This window comes from Pan troglodytes, chromosome 4, assembly GCF_028858775.2.
Source record: "Pan troglodytes isolate AG18354 chromosome 4, NHGRI_mPanTro3-v2.0_pri, whole genome shotgun sequence".
Classification (NCBI taxonomy): Eukaryota; Metazoa; Chordata; class Mammalia; order Primates; family Hominidae; genus Pan; species Pan troglodytes.
The window spans coordinates 44,572,544-44,595,038 of record NC_072402.2 but is presented as its reverse complement, the minus strand read 5'-3'; the positions used below and the strand labels follow the sequence as shown (position 1 = coordinate 44,595,038).

General features: G+C 41.2%; 1 protein-coding gene across 21 annotated transcripts in view; it reads left to right on the top strand.

The window, feature by feature from the left end:
• Positions 1-22,495, top strand: part of BDP1 (B double prime 1, subunit of RNA polymerase III transcription initiation factor IIIB) — a 302,743-nt gene that overhangs the window by 170,235 nt on the left and 110,013 nt on the right. For all 21 annotated transcript variants that reach the window (XR_008548224.2, XR_008548220.2, XR_008548219.2 and 18 more), the window contains 8 exons: positions 3,834-3,947; positions 6,579-7,298; positions 9,785-10,061; positions 13,029-13,138; positions 15,265-15,324; positions 17,278-17,403; positions 18,533-18,666; positions 21,590-21,684. Coding sequence is in view for 12 of the 21 variants with exons in the window: in XM_054685052.2 (XP_054541027.2) it covers positions 7,087-7,298; positions 9,785-10,061; positions 13,029-13,138; positions 15,265-15,324; positions 17,278-17,403; positions 18,533-18,666; positions 21,590-21,684 (1,014 nt within the window). In the remaining 9 variants the exon portion in view is untranslated. The remainder of the gene's footprint in view (positions 1-3,833; positions 3,948-6,578; positions 7,299-9,784; positions 10,062-13,028; positions 13,139-15,264; positions 15,325-17,277; positions 17,404-18,532; positions 18,667-21,589; positions 21,685-22,495) is intronic.

Below are 22,495 nucleotides of genomic sequence, written 5' to 3'. Positions count from 1 at the left end.
AAACGAATATCTCAAGAACAGTCATAAAAATATATTAGGCCAAAATTATGATGATTTTTACTATCCTAGTTCTCCAAGTGGCATAATGTAACAGCAAAGCTCAAATGTACTAGGGAGCTAAAGTTTATCTCTGATTTGTTCATGCTTTATCTACAGGTTTCTTAAAAGTCACATGAATCCTATCATTTCATATGGCTCTTTGAAATTCTCAGACACAGCCATAACTTTACACAGAAGCATTGTGACCACACTCTTTCAAGATGTTTAATAAAATAAATGATGATAACGCAAACTAATGCAACATTTAAACTTTGCCAAGAACTTATTCTCTCATTTGATTCTTATGGGAATCCTGTGAAATAGGTTACCATAAGTATTTTTCTTATATGTTAGTGATGAGGAATAAAAAGAGCAAGTGATTGTCCTTTAGTGTTTGATAGTGGAAAACCTAATGTCTTCCTTTTTACATAAGTCCTATTGCTCCCCACTATGTCAAACAAATATGTTTATCTGAGTCATCTTTTTGTCAAAAAGGATCTTAAGTGGCTATATAAACAGAAGCCAGTCTTTCTTCATTTACTTAGGTTTGTTCCAAACAGTGTAAATTGTGATTGTGATTTATTGAAGAAAAAATTACTCTGAGCTGACAGGGAACTTGTGATTTATGTATACTGGAATAACAACCCTTAGATTTCCTACAGACTTTTCCTGATCTTGGCTATTATTATTTAAATTGGGGATATATGAAGATATTTCCCAAATATTAGTCTTACGATTCTTACACAAATAGAATCTTGCTTCTGTATACCAATTCAGCTATTACCTCCCTACCACTGTTTGTGGTGGTTTATCAGAACAGACCTTGAAAAATTACCATTAATTATTTTAAATGGATCTATAAATACATATACATAAACAAGCCACCTAACTAATAACAAATTGATCTTGCAGCAGCAGCATCAAGCTAATACTATCACACAGAGGTTTGCTGAATGCTAACAGATTCTCATGTATTATACATATTTCTGCTTATGTCTAAATCATGGAGGCTGAATGACTAAACTCACCAGCCTTCAAGAGAAATTTTTATTTTTGATTCCGGTTTCACGCACATATACTCATGAGTTTAAGATAAGATGAAATTTTAGATAAAAAAGAAAGCTAAACTGGATATCAGAAAACTTAGACTATAGTCAAAATTCTAGCAGTGAGTAGTTTTCTAACCCGAAGCCATTTAAAAAGCTTCTATTTAATAATTTCATTGGAAAATTTGAGGAAATTAAACTATATTATCTCTAGGATTTCAGTCAGTTATGAAAATACATCTATTTGACTAATAATTTGTGATGTTCTTTCTACCTAATTCAGAAATAATCAAGCAATTAAGAAGGAATTATTGTCTGCAAATACATGTTTTCTCCCTTCTCACACCCTTTGGTACCCCAAATAACTTATTTTATACTATAAATAACATTATAGCAAGGATGTGTTGATTTCACAGTTCGAGTAATTAAAAAATCAGCCAGAAATTATTGATTTGAAATTGTAAATGGAGTAGATAAAAAACTGCTAAGGTCAAGAATATTCTTTAAATGTTTTAAAATAATTATAACACGTTTCTTATAACGAGCTTCTCCGAAGCTCGTGGAGACTTGGCGGCGCCGGGAGCCCTGCTGCTACACACGCCTGGGAGAGCCCAGCGAGAGCCCAGAAAGCGGGTTCTGTTCTGCCGGAGGGATAGGCGTGTGTGGATTTTCCCCACTGTGCGCCAGGCACAGGGGATCCACCAGCTCCCCACTTTTTTTTTTAATAGGAAATCACAATAAACACTACAATATCTTACTTTTTGGCAAAGCACATTAGCTTTCATTCATCCCCTTGCGGAGGCGGAGAGGGGCGGATGGAGACTGAACAGATTGAGGGTAACTCTGCAAAAGGCACTGTCCTTTACATATTTTCCTTCCTTATTCTAAACACAACTCTGCAAGTTAGGCTTCATTGTTTTCATTTTGCATAAGAGACAGACTTAACCGCGTAGGAATTGATATGAGAATAAAATTTAAGACGGACTCTAAAGCATATTTATTTTCCAGTTTATTCCAGTGCCCTTGTCACGATCCACAGTGCTTCAGGAGTTTTAGGCTACTGACTGTGCTTAGGTTGTTTGGTGGGGAGAGAATGGCAGGGAGTGCAGTCTTAACCACAATTCAGAATAGCCCAGAATAACCTCGGAACCTACGTAAAAGCTGTGGACCATCTGCCATTGGTAGAAACACGTGTAGAGATGCTTCTGTGGCTCATGTAGCGTATAATTACTTCACCTCTTTCATTGTTATACACACACACACACACACAAAAGAATAAAAACAAAAAGAGGCCGGGCGCGGTGGCTCACGCCTGTAATCCCAGCACTTTGGGAGACCGAGGCGGGTGGATCACGAGGTCAGGAGATCGAGACCATCCTTGCTAACACGGTGAAACCCTGCCTCTGCTAAAAAAAAAAACAAAAAACAAAAATACAAAAAATTAGCTGGGCGTGGTGGCCGGCGCCTGTAGTCCCAGCTGCTGGGGAGGATGAGTGAGGCAGGAGAATGGTGTGAACCCGGGAGGCGGAGCTTGCAGTGAACCGAGATCGCGCCACTGCACTCCAGCCTGGGCGACAGAGTGAGACTCTATCTCAAAAAAAAATAAATAAATAAAAATAAAAACAAAACGATAACATTGTTACAAACTGAGATGATTTGGATACCCCACATTGCCCTATATTTTAAAAACTTTTATTTTGGAAGATCTGAAATTTATACAGTACAAAAGCATTAGTAACAAGGATAATGAATCCTCAAGGAGATGCGACCAAACTTCAATTATTACCTCATAAAATCGTCTATTTTAGAGAAGGTGGAGAAAGTGAAGACTGAGGAGCTCTGGAGATGAACTGTCTGGGTTGAAAGTCCATCTCTACTAATTAGTAGCTGTGTCAACTTGGACAGTATTTCAATATGTTAAAGCGTTCTTACCTGTAAAATGGGGAGGTATGTACCTTCTTCATTAACTGAATTAACGTATGTGAAGTACTAGGTCCCCAGCATATGGTAGCACTCAATATGTTAGCTCTTACTGTCATTATTCTTTCAAATTCAGAGAGCCTCGCACACATCACTATCCTATCCCCACACCCCACCTCTCTTCCTTAATACTGCTAGCGTCTGTTTCCACTTAGTGAAGTAACTTGAAGGGAAAAGATTGACTTTCTGGCACCGTGTTTTGTTTTGGAGACAGTATCTAACTCTGTTGCCCAGACTGGAGTACACTGGCGCAATCTCCGCACACTGCAGCCTCAGCCTCCCAGGTTCAAGCGATTCTTGTGCCTCAGTCTCCCAGTAGCTGGGATTACAGGCGGCTGCTACCTTGCCCCGGCTAATTTTTGTATTTTTCGTAGAGACGGTTTTTTGCCTTGTTGGCCTGGCTGATCTTGAACTCCTGGCCTCGTGTGATCTGTCTGCCTCGGCCTCCCAAAGTGCTGGGATTTCAAGCATGAGATTTCAACCATTCCAACCGCTGGCACAGTTCTTTATAGAGATAAGATCATCTAAAGAGGGAATGGGGTGGGATTGGAAGGTAAGTGGTAGAGTTTTTTTGTTTGTTTTGTTTTGTTTTGTTTTTTAGACGGAGTCTCCCTATGTCGTCCAGGCTGGAGTGCGGTGGTGCGATCTCAGCTCACTGCAAGCTCTGCCTCCTGGGTTCACGCCATTCTCCTGCCTCAGCCTCCCAAGTAGCTGGGACTACAGGTACCCGCCACCACGCCCAGCTAGCTTTTTGTATTTTTTTCGTAGAGATGAGGTTTCACCGTGTTAGCCAGGATGGTCTCGATCTCCTGACTTCATGATCCGCCTGTCTCGGCCTCCCAAAGTGCTGGGATTACTGGCGCAAGCCACCGCGCCCGGCCGGTGAGTAGTAGAGTTGTTTTTGTACGTGCTCTCAGTTTAATCTAATTGAACATTTTTCTTTGCAGCTGAAAAATTTTGCAGTTCTTAAGTTGTAGGGCTACACATGATATACCCCATGTACACAAAATGTGTTGGGTGTGTCTCTCAGAGAAAAGTAGAGATTTAAAAAATTAGTATGATGCCACTAAGAATTTACTCCACAAACTTGTGTAACAAATGTCTTATGACTTTATATTTAATAATAAAATTTAATCTGGTTGTGTTCCCATCCCTTTACTGGTGGGAAATTAAATCTTAGTCACTATTTACTTTCTGACCTGTAAAAACTTGGGACAATGCCCTAGTCTCTTAAGTGGAACAGAAGACCATCTGGGGAAAGGCCCTGTGTCTTCAGTTGGTATCAGAATATGCTGTTCAAAGCTGTGTAGTCCTGGCAGTGGCTCCAAGATTCCTGAGACATCTTTAGCAGGGTATTCTCTCGAATTCTTGAGCTTCTTTAAATAAAGAAGATAAAACTGAGATCCTGTTCCTTTTCCAGAGTATTGCAGGGAGCCCACAGAATCCACAGACCTCCTCTTTTCTCTTCCTTCCTTCCTTCCTTCCTTTCTCTCTCTCTCTCTTTTTTTTTTTTTTTTTTTTGAGACAGGGTCTCACTTTGTCACCCAGGCTGTAGTGCAGTGGTGTGATCTTGGCTCACTGCAACTTCCGCCTCCTGGGCTCAAGCAATCCTCCAACCTCAGCCTCCTGAGTAGCTGGGATTACAGGCAGAAGCCACCATGCTCAGCTAATTTTTGTAATTTTGGTAGAGATGAGGTTTCACCATGTTGGCTAGGCTGGTCTTAAACTCCTGGGCTCAAGTGATTCGCCTGCCTCAACCTCCCAAAGTGCTGGGATTACAGGCACGAGCTGTGCCTGGCCTCCAGACCTTCATTTTCTTCATAGTCTTAGAGACATATGTTTTCTCTTCTCTGCTTTCAGTCTTGCCTTCCTACTCTCAAAAGCACTTGCCTCTTTTTTGTTCTCCCTTTAGGTGATCAATTTCTTCAGTCAGTTCAGAATTTTATTCCTTTGACCTTTTGTTATTAATGTATCACCATATTCTTGTAGGATTTTCTTTTCCTTCTAAGAAGAAAGTCAGGCCTTTGTGTTCCCATGAGTCAGGGGATTTGTATCACTGGTTCAAATATTGGCCCAATACCTCCAAGGCCAACCTCAGCTGTGGCTATTTTTCCTCTCATCATAGAGGACTTCCCTAGCCACTCTACTGCCAGCCTCCCTCCCATTACTTTCTATCACATCATCCTGTACATTTCTCTCTTTTTTTTCTTCTTATTATTAAATTTTTGTTTTAGGGACAAGGTTTCACTTTGTCACCCATGCTGGAGGGCAGTGGCACTATCATAGCTCACTGCAGCCTGGACCGCCTGCCTCAGCCTTCCAGGTAGCTGGAGCTAGAGGTGGGAGCCATCACAGCCACCGCATGTAGGTAATTTGTTTTAGGGGTCTCAATATTTTGAGCAGGTTGGTCTGGAAGTCTTGGGCTCAAGAGACCCTCCCACTTCAGTCTCCACAGTAGCTGGGATTATAGATGTGCCTCACCATACCCGGCATTCAACCCTTAAATTTATTTCATGACATTTGATACACTTTATTTTATTGCAATTAATTAATTCATTTATTTTAAGACAGAGTCTCACTCATTCTGTTGCCTAGGCTAGAGTGCAGTGGTGCCATCTTGGCTCCCGGCAGCCTCCACCTCCAGGGTTCAAGCCATTCTCCTGTCTCAGCCTCTCATAGCTGGGATTACAGGCTTGCACCACCAGGCCTGGCTCATTTTTGTATTTTTAGTAGAGATGGAGTTTAACCATGTTGGCCAGGCTGGTCTCGAACTCCTGACCTCAAGCAATCTGCCTTGCCTTAGCCTCCTAAAATGCTGGGATTACAGGCATGAGGCACCCACGCCGGGCCTGATACATTTAAAAAATATCTTGTTCATTTCTTTTTTGTATTTTCTCCTCCCAAATCCAGAACGTCTTGTTTACTGCTACCTCCTGAAGCAGATTAAGAATACTCACAATAATTTACAAAGTTTCAACTATAATAATTTTTAAACAGGCTGGAGTGTAGTGGTACGATCTCGGGTGATACATTCATATTAAAAAGTACACAAGGAGGTTGGGCGTGGTGGCTCACGTCTGTAATCCCAGCACTTTGGGAGGCCAAATGGGTGGCTCGCTTGAGCCTAGGAGTTCAAGATCAGCCTAGGCAACATGATGAACCCCGTCTCTACTAAATATACGAGAAAAAAAAAAATTAGCCGGGTGTCGTGGCGCGTGCCTGTGGTCCCAGCAACTTGGGAGGCTGTGACGGGAGGATCGCCTGAGCCCGAGAGGTGGAGGCTGCAGTAAGCCAAGATCGCGCAACTGCACACTCCAGCCTAGGCGACAGAGCAAGACCCTGTCTCAAAGGACAAAAACAAAAAAGTACACAAAGGCGTACGGTAAATGGTCTTCCTACCACGACGTGTTTTCCAGAAACACATTCCTCTCCTGGGAGGTAACTATTATCAGTTTCTTCACACCAGCATTTTTAATCTATGTCTACTCAATTTAGAATTTCTAAACCCTTCAGGATCTTCAAAAAACAAAATCGGCCAGCGATTTTAATAGTTCCAGTAAAGGTTTGAGCAGAGAAGTGGACTTTCTTCTTTTCCTCTTTTCAACTACTCCTAAGGACTCCTGGAGAAGAAAGAGCAAATATCTCTGCATCTCAATTTCTGGTCCGCAGGTAACCCAGTCTCAGTAGCTTGGTAGTTACCATGGCTCCCAGTGCTGTGCGTCTGACGTCATTCTGCGGCGCTGGCTGATGGCGCAATCAGTTCCGGCGTCCTGTGAGGGCGGGGATGCTGGGAGGAGGGTGAAATTTAGCCATCGGTGTGTGGCAGGGTCATGAAAAAGCGGCGGCGGCGGGAGAGAGGAGGAGGCGGCGGCGGGGCAGTGAAACTACGGTAGCTGCCCCCTGAGCTGGTGGTGTGGCTTTGTTGGGAGGGCGTAGTTCCTAATCCCCTTTCCGGGCAGCCGCCGGGGCTCGGGGCTGTGAGCGGCCGTCAGGCTGCCTCCCCGGGCCCCCTGCCTCCGCCATGTTCCGCAGGGCACGCCTTAGCGTGAAGCCGAATGTCAGGCCTGGTGTAGGCACCAGGGGCTCCACAGCTTCCAATCCCCAGCGTGGACGGGAGTCTCCCAGGCCGCCGGAGCCTGCCACGGACTCTGCTTCCAAGCCCGCGGAGCCCACAGATGTGCCCACAGTCGATTTCGGTGGAGCGGAGCCCCAAGAAAAGACTCCTAGGAGCAGGTAAGAGCTTGCAGAGGGAAGAATTTTCATTTGTCCCGCCTCTCCGGGCATGTCACCTGGAAGCTGAGAAAATGAATTTTATCATAAGAGTCCGCTCTCGTTTGCAGTAAGCCTTTCAGTTGAGGCTTGATGAAACCACTCCAAACTGCAGTTTGGTTGTCTGACCTGCAGGGTGTGGCTTGTGTGGATTTTGTCACGGTCTATAGATTCTCCGAGAGGAGACCATGTCTTCAAGTGGTGGTGGGGAGAATCGGGGCATGGCAGTCCTGAAGTGAAGAATATCCACACTATTCATTTGAGAATTTAGGTCACTATAGTTTTCATCCTTCTGGAGTGCTTTGCAGGGAAGTGTTTTTGTCTTTCAATTTATAAAATATTTATTTTTTAAAGGAGAAGATAAGTATTGCTTTGGCTTTGCCGATTTATGTCAGTGGGTAAGAGTTCTGGTCACTTAATTGAAGTGTGCCTCTTTAACTATGGTGACTGTGTTTCCCGAATAGAGAAGCATGGCTTTAGCGTCATGTATCGTATTTGGATTCAGGACTCTTTTAGTCTACAGGTAAACTTTTCTCAGGCAGAATTTACTCATCTGCAAAATGGGAATAGTATTGCCTACTTGGAGCGTTTTGGTGCAGATTGGAGATAACTCATATAAACTACCTTGCAGGGGATATGGCAGAATAGTTGCCCACAAAAAGTTACTGGTTTTTTAGAAAGGTGATGGAGTAAATTTAAGACATGTTAGGCTAAGATGGCCTCTGTTTCTATGTATGTGAGGAAATCAGTAAACAGCCTTGTTAAGTGAAGTGAGATAGTACAAATTCTGTTTGTGCTGTGATAGGAAGGTGAAAAATTTATTTATTTTTGGAACATCTTCCTCTGTTGGCCTGAACTGGTGCTGAGTGTATGGTGTTACGTTGATAGTTCAGTGATGGTTAGTAATTTCCAAGTTTATTACATGAATCTGTTTCAAAATTTCTACACAGAAAGGAGATACCGATACTAGTCGCTGTTAAATTAATAAAGTTCTCAGAGATTTCGTTAATTATGTATGAGTGCGTGATGGTTGGTAATTTAATAAATTGCCCAAAGATTGTAGTTTTGAGATATTTATGGTCAAGGATATTTAATTTTTTTTTTGAGTTGACATTTACGTTTGGGGAATATAATTTGTTTTTTAGTCACTTTTTTTGCCATTACTGACCCTGGGAAAGTGGTTTTTTTTTTTTTTTTTAAATTAGTGTTTTTTTAGATGGAGTCTTGCTCTATCGCCCAGGCTGAAGTGCAATGGTATGGCTCACCGCAACCTCCACCTCCCGGGTTCTTGCAATTCTCCTGTCTCAGGCTCCCAAGTATCTGGGACTACGGGCGTGCCCCACCACGCCCAGCTAATTTTTGTATTTTCAGTAGAGACAGGGTTTCACCATGTTGGCCAGGCTGGACTCGAACTCCTGACCTCAAGTGATCCACCTGCCTCAGCCCAAAGTGCTGGGGTTACAGGTGTGAGCCACCGTGCCTGGCCTCTTTTTATTTTTTTGTGGGTCTTTGCTAGTTGTAAAAATCTATAGGATATATATTCTGTCATTATGCATTCAACGTAATTGGGTGAAATGCAGATAATGCATGTATCACATTGGCATAACAGCTAAGATGGGAATTTAAATTGAAGTCTTCCTGGAAAGGTTATTCTATAAGGCATTTTCTAATTTTTTATAAGTAATTATAAAATAGGAAAAAAGTAGACTGTTTTTAATTATTGACTTATACCACCTCTTTTCTTGACTCAAGTTGCATTTATAGACCATTCCTGAAATACTTATATCTGAGGTATACCATACCTAATATACAATTTGGGGTGACTGAGTACTTTTTTTGACTGAAGTTTATTCTGATGGCTGTATAAGTAGCGTTGTACCTGACAAAAATAAATGATTTCTGCCTCAAAGGGAATTGGGTTTGGCTACTGTAACTAAATGTTTTTCTTCAAATACTGCAATACAGATATTTCAGAGGTTTGAAGTTTTGCATATTTGATTTGACTGACCTCGGGTTGATAAGTAAAGTAAAATGCCGGTACAGACCAGTTTAAAATGTCAGAGTGAATTAAAATTTTTTTAAATTTTATATATAAATTAATTATAAATTATTACTTTGTTACTTAGTAATTCAAATTAGGTTGATTAAGCTTTGTTCTGTAAGTTGGTTATTTGTTTTGAGGGAGGTAAGCCTATAATTATGTGCTCTAATGTGCCTAGGGACTTTATGTTTGAAAAAGATTAAGAGTCTATTAGAATTTATGTATATTTAAAAGATTTACTAAACAAATTTTTTTGTAACCTGTCATAATTATCATAAATCTCAAGTTACTAATTTTTTTTTTTTAATTACGAGATTGCAGTTTTGGATTTTCACCAGACTAGGTTTTAAAACTAGCATGTGTAACAGAAGATTCATGTGCCCTCTTTTTTCTTTTTTAATTTCAATAGTACTGAAAAGACTGGTGGTGACAATGATGTTGAAGAATCCAGTAGATCTTCCTCTACTGTTTCACAGAGAAGAAAGCGAATATCAAGTACTTCTAGTCTGGTTAAGTCTAGTGTCAGTGTTCCTTCAGAATCTCATCCCTTACCTACAATTAATCAAGAGGCTCCACAGCCAACTGCCACTTCAACAAAAGAGAAACAGCCATGCTCAGACAGATACCGAATATACAAAGCCCAGAAACTGAGGGAAATGTTAAAAGAAGAATTGAGAAAAGAGAAGGTAAGGGAGGAGAATCAGGATTTTGATGTTGCCTTCTATTTATGTTAGTAAGCAATCATTGGGAAGAAAAGCATTTGTAGCATTTTGATGGGGGAACAAAACCACATAACATCCCTTAGTCAATAGAACATCCCTTCTTGTTAATGGATTGATTGATACACCGTGGAGTTAAATTATATTTTTCACTGATAGTAATTTTTACATTATTTATTTATGTTTTCAGTGTTTTTGGTGAGGACCACAAATAAGTTTCATACACATACACATAGATACACATACACAAACATATTTATAAAATAAACCTTCAGTCTGATTTTTCATATAAAGATGTCCAAGTGACAAGTGATATATTTATTTGAATTAAGACAAGTATAGGCCAGGCGTGGTGGCTCATGCCTGTAATCCCAGCACTTTGGGAGGACTAGGGGGGCAGATCACTTGAGGTCAGGAGTTCAAGACCAGCCTGGCTAACATGGCAAAACCCTGTCTCTACTAAAAATACAAAAATTAGCTGGGCCTGGTGGCGTGCATGTGTAATCCCAACTACTGGGGAGGCTGAGGCATGAGAATTGCTCGAACCTGGGAGGTGGAAGTTGCAGTGAGCTGAGATTGTGCCTCTGCATTCCAGCCTGGGTGATAGAGTGAAACTGTCTCCAAGAAAAAGACAAATATAGTTGAGCAGAATGAATTGGTAATGTTTTCTAAATTGACTATGGAAAATTACAAGTGGGAAAAATTTGTGGTATGCATATATTAGAGTCCATGTTCTTTTTAATCTTGAGGATTGATTTCTTTTCTAGAAGGGCAGGTAACAGCAGTAGAGCATGCTGGCCCTGGAGTTAAATACTTAGGGATTGAATCTCAGCTTCATTTCTTTACTAGCTTTGTGACCTTGGGTAATTTAATTAATCTATTTCCTCATCTGTAAAATAGACCAATAATAGTTCAGGTTGAGCATCCCTGAAATTGAAAATGCTCCAAAGTCTAAAATGTTTTGAGTGCCAAAGTGATGCTCCAGGGAAATGCTCATTGGAGCATATTGGATTTCAAATTTTCGGGTTAGAGATGCTCAGCCAGCATGTATTCTGCAAATATTCAAAAATGTGAAAAAATCCAAAATGTGAATCATTTCTGGTCTCAAGTATTTCAGATAAGAGATGCTCAACCTCTGTCTAGCTCATTGGAGGGTTGTGAAGATTAAATGAGTCAATACATGTAAAACACACTTAAACTGGTGTCTTGGGCCTTGTGCAGTGGCTCACGCCTATAATCCCAGCACTTTGGGAGGCCGAGGTGGGCGGATCACCTGAGGTCAGGAGTTCGAGACCAGCCTGGCCAACATGGTGAAACCCCGTCTCTACTAAAAATACAAACATTATCTGGTCGTGGTGGTGCACACCTGTAATCCCAGCTACTCAGGAGGCTGAGACAGGAGAATCGCTTGAACCCGGGAGGCAGAGGTTGCGGTGAGCCAAAATCGTGCCATTGCACTCCAGCATGAGTGACAGAGCGAGACTCCGTCTCAAAAAAAACCAACCAAACAAAAAAACTAGTGTCTTGAAAATAGTAAGTGTCCAACCAGTGTCAGCTTCTGTTATGAATTATAAAATGCCTCTTTAGTTTTTTTTAAATTAAGGGAAGGCATTTTGCTTGGTGCTTTATATCTGTTATCTTATGTAATTATATCAACTATGTGAAGTAGATATCACTGTTTTACACAGGAGAAAACAAGCTTTCAATTTATGTCTTCTAAAATGTAAGCCTCACAACAATTGCTTGAACCTGGAAGGCGGAGGTTGCAGTGAGTTGAAATTGTGCTACTGCATTCCAGCCTGGGCGACAGAGCAAAGCCTCTAAAAATGTTTTATGGGTTGGGAATTGGGGGTGGGGGGATTAAAAAAAAGTTCTGTATTTTACAGAAACTGCTTATTTGCTTATTTAATTTATTTTGGGGAATTAAAGATTAAACATTTGCTTCAAGAATTTTACAAAATACACAGAATTTCAAGTCACTACAGGGTAAAAAAAAGCTGTGTAAGCATAAATTCTCAGTGAGCTATTAAGATGTTTAGTTAGAAGGCATCAGTAAGCATTTTATACATTGAGCTTTATTAGTTTTATTCTTTCGTTATTTATTTAGTTTTGAGACAAGGTCTCACTGTCACCCAGGATGGAGTGCGCTAGTATAATTACAGTTCACTGCAGCCTCAACCTCCCAGGCTCAAGTGATCCTCCCACCTCAGCCTCCCAAGTAGCTGTGGCTATAGGCATATGCCACCACATCCAGCTAATTTTTTTGTATTTTTTTGTAGAGATAGGGTCTCATTTATGTTGCCCAGGCTGGTAACTCCTGAGCTCAAGCGATCCTCCTGCCTCAGCCTCCCAAAGTGCTGGGATTATAGAAATAAGCCACTGTGCCTGGCCACATTGAGCTTTTATCTAGTCCTAGTCACTTTAATTGTTAAAATCTAAATACTGCCTGGGTGTGTGGTTCACTCCTGTAATCCCAGTGCTTTAGGAGTCTGAGGCAGGAGGATCACTTGAGCCCAGGAATTTGAGAGCAGCCTTGGCAACATAGGGAGACTCCATCTCTACCAAAAAAAAACCCCCACAAAATTAGCCAGGTGTTAGGCAAGCATCTGTAGTCCCAGCTACTTGGGAGGCTGAGGTGGGAGGACTGCTTGAGCTCAGGAGTTCAAGGCTACAGTGAGCTATGATTGCGCCACTGCACTTTAGCCTGGATGACAGAGCAAGACCCCATCTCAAAAGTAGATAAATAAAAACTAAAAGCTATTGAGGGTAATGTGCTACAACTTTTTAATATTCCATCTACAAAATTACATAATTGGGGTGAGAATAATATTAAAGCACTTATAGTGAACGCAACAGTGGACTGTATATTTGCATATAGTACATCTGAAATTCTTTAATATTTATAAAAGTGGATCTGTGTGTTTATGTATACAGAAACAATGGAAAAACAAATATGCTATAAATGAAAGTCAGAGGCCACCAGATCGTTCAAAAATGACTATGAGAGACTTCATATATTATCTACCAGATAATAATCCAATGACGTAAGTAAAATTTATTTCTGCTTTACTATCTCTTTTTTTTTTTTTTTTTTTTGGAGGTGGAGTCTCGCTCTGTCACCCAGGCTGGAGTGCAGTGGTGCAATCTTGGCTCACTGCAACCTCTGCCTCCCAGGTTCAAGCGATTCTCCTGCCTCAGATTCCCAGGTAGCTGGGATTACAGATGCTCGCCACCACACCCGGCTAATTTTTGTATTTTTAGTAGAGACTGGGTTTGGCCATGTTGGCTTGCCTGGTTTTAAACTCCTTACCTCGGGTGATCCACCCGCTTCAGCGTCCCAAAGTGCTGAGATTACAGGCGTGAGCCACTGCGCCTGGCCTTCTGTTTTACTTTATTTGGGTATGTAGTTATATAAATAGCATTTTTATAGTAATTTTTTTAGTTTTCCAAAAGCATGTTGACAAAATTTGGAACACATATGTCCTTTTAAATAGAATTTCATAACAAAAAGTAGCAGTATTTCAAGTAACTGCTTTCTGAGGATGGTAGATTATGCCCTTTATTTCTGAGATTAAAAATAAATTTCCTGGCTGGGCGCAGTGGCTCATGCCTGTAATCCCAGCACTTTAGGAGACCAAGGTGTGTGGGCCGCCTGAGTCCAGGAGTTTGAGACCAGCCCGGGCAACATGGTGAAACCCTATCTCTACAAAAAGTACAAAAATCAGCCAGGCATGGTGGCATGTGCCTGTAGTTCCAGCTATTTGGGAGGCTGAGGCAGGAGGACTGCTTGAACCCTGGCATTTGAGGCTGCAGTGAACCATGTTCATGCCACTGCATTCTGGGTGCACTCAGGGTGACAGAGCGAGATCCTGTCTCAAAAAAAAAAAATTTTTTTTTCTTTGTTATATTAGTTACCAAGGCATAGTGAAACCAACTAAGCCACTTTTCTGTAATCAAGATTGCAATTTTGGCCAGGCGAAGTGGCTCACCCCTGTAATCACAGCATTTTAGGAGGCCAAGGCGAGAGAATTGCTTGAGCCCAGGAGTTTGAGACCAGCCTGGGCAATGTAGTGAGACCCCATCTCTACAAAAAATACAAAAATTAGCTGGGCATTGTGGCGCACAGGAGGCTGAGGTGGGAGGATCACTTGAGCCTGGGAGTTCAAGGCAGCAGTGAGCCAAGATTGCACCACTGCACTCCAGCCTGGGAGACAGCGAGACTGTCTCATTTAAAAAAAAAATGTTTGAAAGGATTGCAATTTCTATTTTTAACATACTATAAACTGATCTAAAGGAGTGATGCAAGTTTTATGCCCTGCCTTCTAATAAAGACAGTAGTAGTGTGATTAATAAATCCTCCAAGAACAAAGCTTCTTTATTAAAGTTAGCCTGGGGTTTCTGAGGCAGGTTTATAATAAATCTCATTGTTGTATTGTTGATGGTTTAGCAGGTAGAGGTAGGAGTTGGGACAGTTCCTCAGCATAGCCCTTTTTCAGATTCACCAGGTCTTTGGCCCTGTTGAAGAAAGGGCCAGAAACCTCGGTTTTGAGTTGTTTAACATCCAGGAGTTGGAGACAAGTCAGTCACCTAAGCTGCTTCATGCCTTGGGATTGGGAGCCTCCTTTCACTGAGAAGTTAGAGGATAAGAACATTCTCTGTTGGGCGTGGTGGCTCATGCCTGTAATCTCAGTGTTTTGGGAAGCTAAGGTGGGAGGATCACATGATCCCAGGAGTTTGACACCAGCCTGGGCGATATGGTAAGACCTCGTCTCTACAAAAAATTAAAAGACAAAAATTAGCCTGGTGTGGTGGCATGCACCTGTAGTCCCAGCTACGTGGGGGGGCTGAGGTGGGAGGATTGCTTGAGCTCAAGAAGTAGAGGTTACATGGAGCTGAGATCACACCACTGCACTTCAGTCTGACAGCAAGACCCTGTTGTTGTATTAAAAAAAAAAAAAAGTATTCTTTACTTAGGACCTAACAAATTATTTGTATGTGATGACAAGCTTTTGACTGAAAAATTGATTGTTGGATTATACTGTCATTAACAAAATGCTGTGATATATCATTAAAAATTAGAAGTTAGAATAATTTTCTTCTTGCCTACAGATAGAATTGGGAAGATATAAATTAATAATTTATTAAAGATATTGTTATTTATGTTCAATAGTTCTTCACTGGAACAAGAAAAGAAAACTGAAAAGCCATCGACTCCAGTCCAGACAAGAGAGTAAGTATTTTATTTTTGAATATATTCTATTCCTACATTTTTTAAGAAATGAGATCAAATGGTGCTTCCTGTTATAGTTGAATTACATTTGATTGGGGTTGGGCACAGTGGTTCACTCCTGTAATAGCACTTTGCGAAGCCAAGATGGGAGGATTGCCAGAAGCCAGGAGTTGAGACCAGCCTGGGCATCATAGTGACATTTTGTCTCTACAAAAAATGTAAAAATAAGCTGTGCATGGTGGTGTGTACATGTAGTCCTAGTTATTCAGGAGGCTGAGGTGGGAGGATCGCTCGAGCCCACACGTTCAAGGCTGTAGTGAACTGTGATCACGCCACTGCATTCCAGCCTGGGTGACAGAGCAAGACTTTGTCTCTTAAAAAAAAATTACGTTTGGTTGGGCTATTGTTTTTGTAATTTTAAAATTTTAATTTAATTTTTGAGACAGGATGTTGCTGTGTCACCCAGGCTGGAGTGCAGTGGTGTGAACATAGCTCACTGCAGCCTTGACCTCCTGGGCTCGTGATCCTCCTGCCTCAGCCTCCTGAGTAGCCGGGAGTACAGGTGTGTGCCACCACGGTTGGCTAAATTTTTTAGTTTTTTTTTTTTTTTTGAGATGGAGTCTTGCTCTGTCACCAGGCTGGAGTGCAGTGGTGCGATCTCGGCTCACTGCAGCCTCTGCCTCCCGGGTTCAAGCGATTCTGCTGCCTCAGCCTCCCGAGCAGCTGGGACTACGGCTGCGCGCCACCATGCCCAGCTAATTTTTGTATTTTTAGTAGAAACGGGGTTTTACCATGTTGGTCAGGATGGTCTCCATCTCTTGACCTCATGATCGGCCCGCCTCGGCCTCCCAAAGTGCTGGGATTACAGGTGTAAGCCACCATGCCCAGCCTAAAGTTTTTTTTTTCATAGAGATAAGGTTTCACTATGTCGCCCAGGCTGGTGGTCTTGAACTTCTAAGCTCAAGTAATCCTTTCGCCTCAGCCTCCAAAAGTACTAGGATTACAGGCATGAGCTGCTGCATTTGGCCATTTTCCTTAAGGCTCAAATGAGCATGAAAATACTAACCCTGAAGGATTGTACTGAAAAGTTAATCAAATAATCTAGAAACTAATGCTATATAACTATAAGCATTATTATTATTATTATTATTTTTTACAGATAGGGTCTTGCACTGTCACCTAGGCTGGGGTGCAGTGGTGTGATTAAACTCTTGGCCTCAAGAGATACTCCTGCCTCAGTCTCCTGAGTAGCTGGGACTATAGGCACGCATCACCATGCTGGGCTAATTTTTAAATTTTTTTTGTAGGGTAGGGTCTTGCTATGTTGCCCAGGCTGATCTCAACTCCTGGCCTCGAGTGATTTTCCTGCCTTGGCCTCCGAAATTGCTAGGATTACAGGCCTGAACCACCATGTCCTTTCTGTTTCTCTTTATTTTAAAAGAGAGTAAAGACTGCTTGGGCAATGCACGGTGGCTCACGCCTGTAATCCCAGCACTTTGGGAGGCTGAGGCGGGTGGATCGTGAGGTCAGGAGTTTGAGACCAGCCTGGCCAACATCGTGAAACCCCGTCTCTACTAAAAATACAAAAATTAGCTAGGTGTGGAGGTGCGCGCCTGTAATCCCAGCTACTGGGGAGGCTGAGGCAGTAGAATGGTGTGAACCCAGGAGGCGGAGGTTGCAGTGAGTCGAGATCATGCCACTGCACTCCAGCCTGGGTGACAGGGCGAAACTCCATCTAAAAAAAAAAAAAAGACTTCTTACTAAATGTCTCGAGATAAAACTTGAGAAAATCCTCTAATTGCGTCCTTAATAACACATACTGTTTTCATTTGGATTATAGGGAAAGTTGGAAATAGCTAGAAGGTTGAGTTTATAATCATTTATTTTAAGTTTTATACTATTCAGGCACACTTTTCATGCCTTTGTGAATTAACTTATCTTTATATGTGGTAGGCAAGAAGGTAAGAGTACTCCTAATGCTGAAGATAATGAAATGGAAGAAGAGACAGATGATGGGCCATTACTGGTTCCTCGAGTAAAAGTGGCAGAAGATGGTTCCATTATTTTGGATGAAGAAAGGTATTTAGAAAAGAGAAAAAGTGAGATTGTGGTTACATGAGAACAAACATGCTTTGTCTAGTGAAAGAGGTCCTCTTTCTATATTGGCCTTTGTCACTTAGACCTTGACGTTCTTATTTGCATAATGAATATTGTAAATAGAAAAGTGGGTTAGTTTAATTTGTAAATTTTAGTAATTTTTATAACTATTTTGTATGAGAAGATGCCCTATCATCTATTAACCTAACACCATTGTTTTATCATCTTTACTGGTCACTGAGTCAGGCTGTTGAACTAATCATATGCTGTCTTCCACTGAGGATAAATTTCTAAGATTGACACAGTCTTGAAGTCAATATTCAAGTTCTCATATTATTAAGAGCTTATCCTGGTGTGTGGTGATAACTAATGGATATACAATGAAATGTAGGTTTAACATATTTTATGATTTTTGTTATGGTGAGGTATAATTCATCTTTTGGTTTAATTTCTCAGTTATAACATTAAATTTCGCACATTGGGCATTGTGGAATTTAGTTGTCTTAAGGGTTTTTTTTTTTAAAAGATGTAAATTAGTAAATGAATAAAGCAATGGAAGGTCTTTGAAAGTTTAGCCAGTGAAAAATAATTTTATAGCATTCACATTCTATAATTAAACATAAATGTAGTACTGCTAATAATAGTTGTTTTTGTGTGCTATTTTCCATTAGTTTGTGATGATGATTTTACGGGTCATTAAATAGTTAGAGCATATTTAACTGCTTTCTCTGCAGGAATGTAAAATATAAAGTGCTTGTGTTTTCCAAAATTTCCATGGAGTCCAGCACAGTAATACATATTGAATATCAAAGACATGTGGAAGTCAATAATACAAATACCTTTTTATAATACGTAGCCCAAAGATATTTTGTAAATATTATATTGCTGTTATGGATTTTGAAAATGAGTTGACATTTCTTTCTACCCTCTTGGAATCACATTTTAGGTAAAACTTAGCAGATGCTTGGAAAATACCCATATTTCACATAAGTATTATTATGCTTTTGATATGATTGCCATGCTAAACCTCAAAATATAACTATTTACATCTCATTTGCTATTTGTTTCCTTGTTTTTAGTATAGATCTATTTAAAAATGTGTTTATTTCAGTTTAACTGTAGAAGTTTTAAGAACAAAAGGCCCTTGTGTTGTTGAAGAAAATGACCCCATATTTGAGCGCGGTTCTACAACTACATACTCCAGCTTTAGGAAAAACTATTACTCTAAACCATGGTCAAATAAAGGTAACTAATTTTCATTTAAAAACGTGTAAGTTCTCTATTTGAAGTGAAGTGACTGTTTCTGAATTAAATCAGTTCTCCCCTAAGTACATAAAATGTAAACTACCATTTTATTCCAGCTAATTTTATTGACACCTCTATCTTATGCCCTCCATGGAATGGTATCTCTGACTTTGTCTTACAAATCTTCAAAAAAATTTTATTTTTTATAGCAACTGGGTCTCAGCCAGGTGCAGTGGCTTATACCTGTAATCCCTACACTTTGGGAGGTTGAGGCAGGAGGATCACTTGAGGCCAGGAGTTTGAGACCAACTTGGGCAACAAAGCAAGACCTCATCTCTACAAAAAAATTAAGAAAAAAAATTAGAAAAGTAGAGATAGGGTCTTGATTGATTGCCGAGGCTGGAGTGCAGTGAAACTATCATAGCTTACTGCAGCCTTGAACTCTTGGGCTCATGTGATCTTCCTGCCTCAGCCTCCTAGAGTAGCTGGCACTACAGGCGTGTGCCACCAAACCCAGCTAATTTTTTGAAAAAAAAATTTTTTTGAGACGGAGTTTCCCTCTTGTTGCGCAGGCTGGAGTACAATGGCACGATCTCGGCTCACTGCAACCTCTGCCTCCTGGGTTCAAGCGATTCTCCTGCCTCAGCTTCCCAAGTAGTTGGGATTACAGGCACCTGCCACCACCCCAGCTAATTTTTGTATTTTTAGTAGAGATGGGGTTTTATCATGTTGGCCAGGCTGGTCTCAAACTCCTGACCTCAGGTGATCTGCTCACCTTGGCCTCCCAAAGTGCTGGGATTACAGGCATGAGCCACCGCACCTGGCCTGTGTTTTGGATTTTTTTGAAGAAATAAGGTCTCAATATGTTGCCCAGGCTGATCTCCAATGCCTAGGCTCAAGCGATCCTTTGCCTCCCGAAGTGTTGAGATTATAGGCGTGAGTCGTTGTGCCCAGCCCAGAAATATTTTTCTGTTCTTTTTTTTTTTTTTTTTAATTTCTTTCAGTCACTGTTCTGCTGAAAGAAATATTTTTTAAGAATTACCTTTATAGTCGTTTTGGCTGGAACGTTCCTCTCTGTCAAATCTCTACAGTAAATACCATTTAAATAAAAATTAACAATACAATATTTCCTTTTTTTTTTTTTTTTGAGATGGAGTTTCACTCTTGTCGCCTAGGCTGGAGTGCGGTGGCGCGATCTCAGCTCACTGCAACCTCTGCTTCCTGGGTTCAAGCGATTCTCCTGCCTCAGCCTCCCGAGCAGCTGTGATTACAGGCGCCTGCCACCATGCCCAGCTAATTTTTGTGTTTTTGGTAGAGATGGGGTTTCACCATGTTGGCCAGGCTGGTCTCGAACTCCTGACCTCAGGTGATCCGCCTGCCTCAGCCTCCCAAAGTGCTGGGATTACAGGCGTGAGCCACTGTGCCCAGCCAACAATACAATATTTCTAATGCGAATAATGTTCTACCTCAGATAATATTGTATAATAAAGCTTCTATAGATAAATATTATGCTGTTAATAATCTGTTGCATGTTGGTGCTTATTGTTTTTATTTTAAAAACAGTAGTTTTGAGGAAAAAATTCGAACAGCAGGATATAGAGTAAAAAGATTCTATACTTCCCTTCTTTCACTTCCCTGTACCTATTCTCCTGAAGTATAACTTCTGTTAGTAGTTTCTTTTTTTGAGACTGAGTCTCACTCTGTCACCCAGGCTGGAGTGCAGTGGTGCGATCTTGGCTCACTGCAGCCGCCACCTCCTAGGTTCAAGTGATTCTCCTTCCTCAGCCTCCCGAGTAGCTGGGATTACAGGCATATGTCACCATGCCCAGCTAATTTTTGTGTTTTTAGTAGAGACGGGGTTTCACCATGTTGGCCAGGATGGTCTGGAACTCCTGACCTCAAGTGATCTGCCTGCCTCGGCCTCCCAAAGTGCTGGTATTTACAAGCGTGAGCCACCGTGCGTGGCCTCTTGTGTATTTTTCTAGCTACTTTCTTTATATACTACTTAGCACATCTTAGTTGCTTATGTAGTGTAACCCTATCCTGAGTATGACTCATAGTTTTCTTCAGAGCACTTTGAATAAGATCAGCTAGGCAGAATGAATGTCTTAAAAAAAAAATTCCAGATGCTTTTGTATGATTTCTTTTTCTTTTTTTTTGAGGTGGAGTCTCGCTCTTTTGCCCAGGCTGGAGTGCAGTGGCGCCATCTCAGCTCACTGTAACCTCCGCCTCCCGGGTTCAAGCTATTCTTCTGCCTCAGCCTCCCCAGTAGCTGGGATTACAGGTGCACGCCACCACACCCAGCTCATTTTTTTTTTTATTTTTAGCAGAGACAGGGTTTCACCATGTTGGCCCGGCTGGTCTCAAACTCTTTTTTTTTTTTTTTTGAGATGGAATTTCACTTTTGTTGCTCAGATTGGAGTGCAATGGCACGATCTCGGCTCACCGCAACCTCCGCTTCCCGGGTTCAAGCGATTCTCCTGCCTCAGCCTCCCACATAGCTGGGATTACAGGCATGTGCCACCATGCCCAGCTAATTTTGTATTTTTAGTAGAGACGGGGTTTCTCCATGTTGGTCAGGCTGGTCTCAAACTCCTGACCTTAGGTGACCCACCCGCCTCAGCCTCCCAAAGTGCTGGGATTACAGGCGTGAACCACCGTGACCGGCCCTGGTCTCTAACTCTTGTCCTCAAATGATCTGCCTGCCTTGGCCTCCCAAAGTTCTGGGATTACAGGTGTGAGCCACCATGGCCAGCCTACGATTTCTTATACTGAAAAGTTTTTATTTATAATAAGGTGTTTTTAGGTATTGCATGGGGATCTTTCTAGTAAAATTAAGTACTGTCAAATTCTGTAAGATATCTTTTCTCTGAAATATTGATATAATTAATTTTCAATCATTCTAAATCTTTTATTTTCACAGAAACAGATATGTTTTTTTTAGCCATCAGCATGGTAGGAACTGACTTTTCTATGATCGGACAACTTTTTCCTCACAGAGCAAGGATAGAAATTAAGGTAAAGTAAACCCATCACATTTGTTGATTGGAAAGAGACCAGACATTACAAATGTTAGTAGTATTATTCGCTTACCTTTGGTTTAAATCTTAGTTCATCTTTTTTTTTTTTTTTTTTTCATTGAGACAGAGTTTCACTTTGTTGCCCAGGCTGGAGTGCAGTGGCACGGTCTCGGCTCACTGCAACCTCTGCCTCCAGGTTCAAGCAATTCTCCTGCCTCAGCATGTCACGTAGCTGGTATTACAGGCACCTGCCACCACGCCCGGCTGATTTTTTTACTGTTTTAGTAGAGACGGGGTTTTACCATGTTGCCCAGGCTACTGTCGAACTCTTGAGCTCAGGTTAATCCCCCCATCTTGGCCTCCCAAAGTGTTAGAATTACAGGCTAGAGCCACCATGCCCAGCCCTTTTTTTTTTTTAAACTGTTATGATGTTTTTGTTACATTTATCCCTCTTTATTGAAAAGTAATATTTATCAGTTCTGATATGGGTACAACCTTCTTTATGTTAGTTTCATATTTTCTTATGTCTTCTTCATTTCTAAAATGAATTTGAGGCAGTACCAATAAAAATGCACTGCAACTAAGATATAAGAAGAGTTACATAATGAAAAGAGAAGATAAATGTACCAGAGTACTTTGGTTAAGGGTAGCTTTTTTTTTTTTTTTTTTTTTTTTGAGATGGAGTCTCGCTCTGTTGCCCAGGCTGGAGTGCAGTGGTGTGATATCGGCTCACTGCAACCTCTGCCTCCTAAATTCAAGTGATTCTCCTGCCTCAGCCTCCCTAGTAGCTAGGATTACAGGCGCACACC